The sequence below is a fragment of the Hylobates moloch genome, unplaced genomic scaffold (genome assembly GCF_009828535.3).
Source record: "Hylobates moloch isolate HMO894 unplaced genomic scaffold, HMol_V3 SCAFFOLD_16, whole genome shotgun sequence".
NCBI lineage: Eukaryota > Metazoa > Chordata > Mammalia > Primates > Hylobatidae > Hylobates > Hylobates moloch.
The window spans coordinates 55,796,082-55,805,978 of NW_026652291.1; the positions used below are offsets into that span (position 1 = coordinate 55,796,082).

The window sequence follows — 9,897 nt, forward strand, 5'->3', positions numbered from 1 at the left end:
CTTAAAAGAAATCTATATATAAATAAGTATACAAATAATCAGCTCAGTGAAAATTTTAACTTTTCCTATTTTTCACAATGATCTGTCAAATTCACTATCAATCAGTCAAATTTGATTTTTACAGAAAAAAAAAAGTCCCTTAAGTGCCTAATACTGTGTTTTCCACTGTACAAAAGAGTGAAATTATACAGGGACTCAAAACTTATTGATGATAAAATAAGAAAATTATGGGAAATTTACATAAAGCCAGGTATTTATAAGAAAACATACACCAAAAAAAAAATACTAACATGAGTAAGCACTGGTTCACCTTAGTCACATTCATAGTACAGCAGAGACTACCTGAATCCAAATTCAGGCTCTGCTACTTATTAACATACACCTCTGTATGCCTCAGTTTTTTCAACTATAAAATGAGAGCCCTATCTCCCAAAGTGACTGTGAGGATTTAGAGAATTAATACCCATTCAATGCTTAGAACAATGCCTGACACATGGCAAACATTCAGTAAATGCTAACTCTTACTATTCTTAGAATATCTCTGAGTTTGATTTCCTTAGGCCTAACTGCAACCTAGGACTTATTCATAAAACTAACTAACTTTTAAAAATAAACACATGGGCCGGGCGCGGTGGCTCACACCTGTAATCCCAGCACTTTGGGAGGCCAAAGTGGGTGGATCACCTGAGGTCAGGAGTTCGAGGCTAGCCTGGCCAACATGGTAAAATTCCATCTCCATTAAAAATACAAAAAAAAAAAAAAAAATTAACCAGGTGTTGTGGTGTGCCAGTGGTCCCAGCTGCTTGGGAGGCTGAAGCAGGAGAATCTTTTGAACCTAGGAGGCAGAGGTTGCAGTGAGCCGAGATCGCGCCACTGCACTCCAGCCTGGGTGACTGAGCAGGACTCCTCAAATAAACACATGGGCAGGGCACGGTGGCTCACACCTATAATCCCAGCACTTTGGGAGGCCGAGGTGGGTGGATTGCCTGACCTCAGGAGTTCGAGAAACAGCCAACACGGTGAAACCCCATCGCTACTAAAAATACAGAATTAGCTGGGCGTGGTGGCGCATGCCTGTAATCCCAGCTACTCTGGAGGCTGAAGCGCGACAATCACTTGAACCGGAGAGGGGGATGTTGCAGCGAGCTGAGATCGAGCCACTGCACTCCAGCCTGGGCGACAAGAGCGAGACTCCATCTCAAAAATAAATAAATAAATAAATAAAATAAAAAATAAAGACATGCAGAGAAAGCACTTTGGTTTGCCTTATTATAACAAACTTCAAAGATCTAAATTTCTGCTCTACCACAACAATGTTTTTTTTCCCCTCTCATACGCTATAACCTTCTCAGGCTATTCAGCTGTAACGGAAAGCAACTTTTATAATCATAAATAACTAGTTTCACATAGGTCTTTCTATGAACTACAAATGTTTTCATTTTTTTAAAGCTCATTTGTAAATGTCCTCAATAAAATTTACTTCCATAACTTCTGCTAGATTACTTTGTAGTAGTCTAAAATAGTTACAGGTTTCACAACTTTGTAATAGTTTAAATAGTTTAAAATATAGATTTCTTATCCTACTAGTAGTAATTATTTAGTATGATTTAGTATTAATATATAACTCTCTAGGCAAGAAATAATCCATGTGTGAAGCAAATTTTCCTAGTTTATATTGGTTAGAGGAATAATACTGGAAGAAACGAAATATCATGCACCATAATAGTTTCCACGTCAATAAAACACTTCCCCTTACAAACTTTCTCCATAAAAATAATAGACTAATGACTTAACTACGGCAACAGTGGATAAAAAAGCCACAGTTAAATGATGTTATCTTAACCTACACCAAACTAATCTAGGTTATCTGGAAGAAAGGACACTTAACAAAGAATCACATTTAACTTAAATCCAAAGACCAGTAAAACTACCACAAAAATAAAAGAAATATTTAAAATGAAGTGACTCACACAGTTTTAAACAACTATGTTAAAATCAAAACTGCGAAACTACTGATTTCACGCATTTAAACTCATTTAGAAAAAAAAAATTCAGGTTAGACTACTCAATAACAAGTCTTAGCTCACTAAATGTATAAAATATGGAAATTCTATGTCACTGAGCTAAATTTTTTTTTTTTTTTTTTGAGACGGAGTCTCGCTCTCTCACCCAGTGGCAGTGGCCCGACCTCGGCTCACTGCAAGCTCCGCCTCCCAGGTTCACACCATTCTCCTGCCTCAGCCTCCCGAGTAGCTGGGACTACAGGCACACACCACCTCGCCAGGCTAATTTTTTGTATTTTTAGTAGAGACGGAGTTTCAGTGTTAGCCAGGATGGTCTCGATCTCCTGATCTTGTGATCCGCCCGCCTCGGCCTCCAGAAGTGTTGTGATTATAGGCATGAGCCACTGCGCCCAGCCTCTGTGTCCTAAAATTTTGATTAGATTCATTTAACAATGGTCTTTCACTTTCAATTGTTCAATTTCCTATAAATTTTGATAATGTTTTAAAAACTGGCTTTACACTTGAGGTTAAATGTTTTTCCTAAGAACCAGATAGTAAATATTTTAGGCTTTTCAGGCCATATATTGTCTGTCACACATTCATGGTTTTTTCTTACAAACTTTACAAATCCTTTAAAAATGTAAAAACCATTCTAGCACAGTCCCTATAAAAAACAGGCTGCAGCCAGATTTGCCCTTGGCCATAGTTTTCCCACCTCTGCTTCACACTATACTATTATCTTTCTGTGACTATGTCAATTATACCAATATTAACATTTCCTTCAAGTTATTTGCTCAAACATCACCTCAATGAGGTCTTCTCCAAACACACCTACCTGTTCCCTAATATGTGTACATACATAACATATTGTATAATATATAACATATAACCTAACAGACTTTTACTTATCATTTGATCTTTGTCCTCTGCCTCCAAACCTCCATGTAAGTTCCATGAATACAGATTTTGTGTGTTTTTTTTCACTGTCGATCTCCTGCACCTAAACAGTGCCAGGCATATTAGTAGGCTCTCAATAAAAAAATCTACCCTCACACTTATAAAACAAATACTACGGACAAAATACGTATTCTATAACAAACGAAAGATATTCAAGGACAAAACTGACAAATACTTTCATTTTTAAATTCTTTCAAGTAGTCATAAAACATTTCAAATAAAGGGGGAAAAGGTTAAAATTTTTATTTTCCCACAAAGTGAGGTTAGTTCTTATAGTCTAATTCTCTTGAAATTTACCATTACTTGAGTTATATTTAATTGCAAATTTAATTCCTAAATCCCTATCCAGACTTGTTCTGCCTTCTTTGATCTCACCTGTGTGTTCCTTGCCTGTTCAGCTCACTAATCTAGTCTGGCAACTTTGGTTTGGCAAAGCAAGAAGTTGCTTTGCCTCTTCTATGGCTCCATCTCCCAACATTCCATTTTTGTAAACTCTCTAATACTGTAACCTTTCCTAATCCTTACCATTTAATTAAAGCAAAAGGCTAGATACTATTGAATATTATACTCCAAATATATTATGTTCAGTGACTAATCACTTAAAAATGTCTTATAATTGCTGTATGTGGTTTTACAAATACAGTTTTTACCTATAAGGAAAGATACAACTTACCTTACTTGTAATCCTGATACATATTGGGCAAGGTATTGAGAAAATAACTTTTGGAATTTTGTAAGCTCCATCACCATTCAGATTATGGCTACTGTATTTCTAAGCTTATATTAAAGCATAAAAACCCATTCATGAGGAAAATATTTTCTACTGCTAGCACTGACAAATTGATACTTTGTCACAGTATCTTAACCACAGTACTAAATATATTAATATTAACATGGGGTTGAATCATACTAGAGATCACACGAAGACATTCTAAAATCAAACTATAAAAATTGCTGATATAGGAGGAAAGGCTTACAAGAATGTCTTTCAAACCCTTTTATCCAAGAAGTTATTCATCTTTTACTTTTCTTTCTTCCAACCTTATCCTGTATGATACTATTTTACTTTCTAAATGAATACAATTTTGCCATTTTGATAGGACAATTTGACCTCTAAAAGAAACTTTGAAATCCAAAAGTCTATAAAGAATTAAGACCTGAACTTAAGACTTAAGGCCGATTCTTGTGACACAATTCTGTACTTCCAAAAATGCTAAGGTTGTAATTTGGAAAAAAACAGAATAAAGACTGCTATGGGACCTCAAATTTTAAAAACTGTTTAACTGTTGTATTCTAAATTATCATACAATCAGATTAAGTTGGTGGAACTAAAACAGGGCGAACTACCTCAAACAGCCAGCATTTAGAAGAACCAAATTGATTTTTTTTGTTCTTACAAAAGTCAGGTAACTTCCAAATTAAGTCACTTTTTACCACATACCCTGGAGAATAACATGGCCCGACACACCACACGTCCCACTTATCTAGTTCAAGCGAGTAACATAACGTGAGAAACTGCACTGTGTAATTCCTTTATTTTCTGCATATTAGTGCTTTACCAACACTACAACCATAAAGAACACAATTCCAAGTACTGTACTTTTTAGTTTGGGGAGATCACAGTCTACAGACTCATTTACTTATATTAAACAAGATTAACCCATTCAAAACTTACTGCAGTTTATAAATTCACATAAATACAGAAACTGATGCAATTAAACAACTTCAGGATCTTATTTTTAAAATTCTTAGATTATAATTTTTTCTGCAGGCTATAATTACCTGCTCCAGTCACCAATGGTTACTGTTCAATTTAACTACATCAATTATAAACCTCTTATATCCTTAAAGAAAATTTTAAGTGAAAATTACAATTTCTTACCAAAAGGTTTAGGGTTTTCCAAATTTCAAATATTTGCTTCCCCCTCCCCCCTTTCCAGTCGAACATTTCAAATAAACTAAAAATAACCACATCTCACCTGCAACATTCAATAATAGCAATCACTTGATGTATAAAATTTTAACTATGCCCCCAGTTATTTTAAGACACAAAAAAATGGCTGCCTACCAATCTGTCTTCACAAGTTAGAAATACTACATTTAAGATTTAACATGAGGGTTTCAAGTTTCCTCCAGTTTAGGCATTTATACCTTTGTGCTTGTTTTGTTTCAGGATGTTACTGTAGCATTGATATTGGATAACCCATATTTATATACTTTAAAATGCAATCATTTAAAACACTAAGAATTACATTTATGGTGGAGCTTTGGAAATTTTAGAAAGCAACCAGTGTTCTTAGATGTGTTTATCAGCCTCATTTCTAGAGCTATTTCTACTAAAGTGAAACTGAGAACTTCGTACTTTAGTTGTATCTTGAAATCAAAAAATCCCTCTGCACCAACAGGAGCCTACATGAGAATACCCTTTTGCATCTGCTTTAAGTAAAATGTTTGTCAAGAGTTTTACTTTGAATAGTTCATTTTTTTTATAGTCTTACACTTCTCATACATCTTTGGTAAAAGCTCCATTATACAATATGGCCAAAGCGTGAAGGACCAATACCGTCCAACTATACCATGATATCCCGCTCAATTTTAGTTTTCAGACACCCTCATAAACAAAACCCACTCCACCTTTTCCTGTATACTGCCTTTGCAGTCTACATTTCTGAAATTCCCTATTTAATTCCTTGAGGATCACTAAAATTAATCCTTAAGGCTATATAGGAACCAGATGCTGCTTTACAATTCTACATCAAGCATTAACATTTGGTTCAAAATATTATCATAGTGGTCACAATCCAGTTACTGGTCCTAACCAGCTAACCAAGTAATCTTGTTAGGATCTGGGTATCACCAGCAAGCACACTGCTTACACATGAAGAAAAGTAAGTTTACATTCATTGTCATCTGTAGGTTCTTTCTCTTCATCCTACGTCCCCTTTAATAGTCATCCCTCAAGTCTACACATCATTCATTCATCACGCTTCCTTCCTTAAAGGAGACAGTGTACTATTGAACCAACAGGATATCTTTTTTATTTGCATGAGTTAATCCTACAAACAAAATACTTTTATAAAACATCTTTTCCAGTGTTCTAATTGATGGAGATGTGGATCACTCATCTATAAAAAATGACTTATAGCTCCAGCTTAATCAGTTGCTATAATGTGAAAACAGGAATGCTTATTTTCTTCAACTAGGTAAAAGGTGCATATAATTTGAATTGTTAAATGCTTTATTAATGAACAAAGTAAACCTTTTAGTAATTTTTAAATTACTGGTCTTAGGCGTTTGAAACAAGGTAAAAGTATACATTCCAGTTTTGCCCAAAAGTCACTTAAAATATCTACAAATATTTAATCTGTGTGTGGTAACACCATTATTGCTCCAATTTCTGGAAAGAGTCTATTTTTAAAGTTTAAAAAAGAGGAAAAACAGCAAAGTGGCTAACTTTGCAGTGGAAAGAAAAAGTGTCCTTCATGGGTTACACTTTCATATTTTTATGCAGCGTTAAGTTAGCTACGTTATGGGGAACTTGGGTTTTATTCCTACTCATGCATGATGTATGTTTCAGAACTTATTTGCTGACATTTCAGAGAACTTCTTACATTACCTGTTTAACATACTGAGGTGCAACTGGAACATATTACAATATTACTCATTATTTGCCACTGTGGGCTAAGTTTACTATACTGGTCTTAGATATAAAAGGTCACATTTGAAATTACTAAGTTAGAACTCATAAGGAAGGGCGGGAAAGGCCTTAAATATAAAAGACAAACGGCAGTTTGATTAAGCAATAATTTTCAGTTTACTAAATGAAACAGACTTGCAACATAGTCTGCATGAATGCAAAATAAGCCATCTACAGCAAGTGATAAGGAAACTGGGCAAAAAAGGAAAAAAGCATACATAGGAAAACGAAAGATTTTCTCAAAATAAAAAAATCAAACTATTATTACAAAGGACTTTATCAAGAACTGCTGTGTTTCCCCCATCCCATCTGCTGGAAGTCAACAAGAGCATCTAGTAACTTTGTGTTCATGTCAAATGTCAGACCAGAGCATCCTAACGCAAAGCCAAAAAAAAAAAAAAAAAAAGGAAAAAGAAAGGGAAACAAAAGAGAAAACCCCCAAGCCCCCTCCCCCCCTCCCAAACTGTAGAACAGTAACTCCAGAGTTCAAATTCAAAAGAAGAGAAAGTGGCAATTGAAAGAGGTGATGGTGGCGATAATCCTATGAATGGGTTTTTGATTTCTCTCCTTCCAGGGGATGGGTGGAGAATGCTCATTAAGATTTGTAGTTAGAGGTTAACCATGTGAGCCCCTCATAGAGTCCGTCCCCTGAGGTGGCACAGGAGGGCTGCACATACCAGTTCCTGTCCCGAATCCGGGTCAGGCCCAGTTTCTCCTGGATCTCATGGGGTTTCATGGCATCAGGCAGGTCCTGCTTGTTGGCGAAGATGAGGATTATGGCGTCCCTCATCTCCCGGTCATTGATAATGCGGTGCAGCTCCTGGCGAGCCTCATCGATGCGGTCGCGGTCGGCGCAGTCCACTACGAAGATGAGACCCTGGGTCCCAGTGTAGTAATGCCGCCAGAGCGGCCGGATCTTGTCCTGGCCGCCCACATCCCATACGTTGAACTTGACATTTTTGTAAGTCACCGTCTCCACGTTGAAACCTACAGTGGGAATGGTGGTCACCGACTGGCCCAGCTTCAACTTGTACAGGATTGTTGTCTTGCCGGCCGCGTCCAGGCCCAACATGAGGATCCGCATTTCCTTGTTCCCGAAGATTTTGGATAGCACCTTCCCCATCGCGTCGGAGGAGCCGGGGCCGGGGGCATTCAGGTGTCCCGGGTCCCCTCAGCCAACAACGCCGCCGCCGCCGCCGCCGCCGCCGCGAAACCGAAACGAAGCCTCCCGGCCGCGAAGACGCCTTTGCGGCCTGCGTGGGAGTTGCCTCCTAAGGGCAGAGGCCCAGGCCCGCTGCTCACTCGGGCATCACCGGCCGCACAACTTGATTCCTCCAGTCGCCGCTGCCACCCGGGCCCTGAGTCTGCGTTGGGAGCCGCCGCCCTGCTGAGGCGCGGCCCGGCCCGGAACTGCCCTTCCCCCCGCAGGCGCCGCGCGAGCGCCGCCGCGGTTCCCGCTCCTCCGCCTTCCTCTCACCGCGAGGGAGACTGCAGCCCTCCGGCCCGCCCGCCGGCCTGAGAGCACTGGGCTCACCACCGACTCAGGACACCCGAGAGGCAGCGCGGCTCCGGGGCCCCGTCAGGTCATGGATCCTCGCGGGAACTCGGTGCGCTGCCTGCAGAGACACAGAGAGGGAGAAGGGAGTTACCGCCAGAGCTCCACAGAGGAGCGAAGACCGAGGTGGCCCGCCTTTCCAGCTTGGCCCAGGGGGTTACCTCCAGCCGCCGCCCCGAGCGCGGGCTCCCTCCGGCCTCCAACTCCTCCTCCCAGTTCTGCCGCCGCCGCTGCCGGAAAAGGCGCCGAGGAAACCGCCTCACTTCCCCTCCCGACCACGCAGGCGCAGCAGAGGCCGACCGTTCGGACAAGAGCGACCTCTGTAAGGAGAGCGGCCCGCGCGCCTAGCGTCATGGGCGCCTCGCGCCGGAGGGGCGGGGCTACGGCGTCTCGGAGGGCTCGCAGGTGCGGCCAGCGAGAGCCCTCGAACCTCGGACTCTAATCCGCGCCCACCTGTGGCTCTTGTAGCGTCTCCTTCCCTACTTTTCTCTTCTGCGCTCTGCCCTCCCCTTCCCACCCGAACCAGGGGAGCAGATCTACTGGGGGGCTCCACAGGGTGGGGCCCACGGGCAGCCCGCTCTCTCCACGAACAGAGCTGCCTCCAGGCGTGTTCCCAGACCTCGGTGGCGGCCAGATGCTCTGCGAGTTCCCTCCGCCCGCCCCAGCCTTCCCGCACCCTCCGCGCACCCTCAACGTCCCAGGAAAGCTCTGTTCGCTTTTTTTTTTTTTTCCTTTTTCGCAACTCCTTCTTGGCTTCCTTTATCCCTTGAATTTTGTATGTTTCCTGAAAGACACGTGGGAGGCCGCTGTCTCGTGTGGAATCTGCCAGTCAGTGCAGCGCTTTCCCGGAGTTGAGTTTACTCTACAGCTCTTTTGAATGTTTGAGCCCTGTCTGCCTGTAGGTCTCGTCAAGACCAGCCCACGTTTCTTAAAAACTGCAGTATTATCAAGAGTTCCTGTGCCTTGCCGCGTTTTCACCTTTTTAGAATGCGACATCTGTTCATCTTTAAAATATCATTTTATCTTACATGGTTAATAGTAGCTTACCACCCACTACCCATTCTTAACTTTAAGAAGCCTAGACGGTAAAGCATAGGATTTAGAATATAGAACGACCGCTTGTATGGCCTGGATCTGAGCACTTAACCTTACTAAGTTTATCTCATGTGTAAACTGACCTTGCTAACTCCCCCACGTGAGGCTTAAATAATACAATGTGGAAGACTTCAGGGCACATTTTTGGTTTTTTGGTTTTTTGTTTGTTTCTTGAGACGGAGTCTCACTCTATCGCCCAGGCTGGAGTCCAGTTGCACAATCTCGGCTCACTGCTGCCACCTCATCCCGGGTTCAAGCAGTTCTGCCTTAGCCTCCAGAGCAGCTGGAAATAAGGGCGCCCACCACCATGCCCGGCTAATTTTTGTATTATTAGTAGAGACGGGGTTTCACCATGTTGGCCAGGCTGGTCTCGAAGTCCTGACCTCAGGTGATCCACCCGCCTCGGCCTCCCAAAGTGCTGGGATTACAGGTGTGAGCCACTGCGCCCTGCCAAGGACACATTTTTGTGTCAAATGGTTAATGATAACATTAGACTTAAAGTAAAATAACGTGAAACCGTCAAATATCAAGGGGAGAAAAACAGGAAATGGGTATCTTTGTTTAAAAAGCAAGATGCTATAAACAGTATA

General features: G+C 41.3%; 1 protein-coding gene across 1 annotated transcript; it reads right to left on the reverse strand.

The window, feature by feature from the left end:
• Positions 1 to 4,476: 4,476 nt before the first annotated feature.
• On the reverse strand, positions 4,477 to 8,167 carry ARF6 (ADP ribosylation factor 6). Its single transcript, XM_032179779.3, has one exon. The coding sequence runs from the start codon at positions 7,778 to 7,780 to the stop codon at positions 7,253 to 7,255; it is 528 nt and encodes a 175-aa protein (XP_032035670.1). The 5' UTR covers positions 7,781 to 8,167; the 3' UTR covers positions 4,477 to 7,252.
• Positions 8,168 to 9,897: the final 1,730 nt, after the last annotated feature.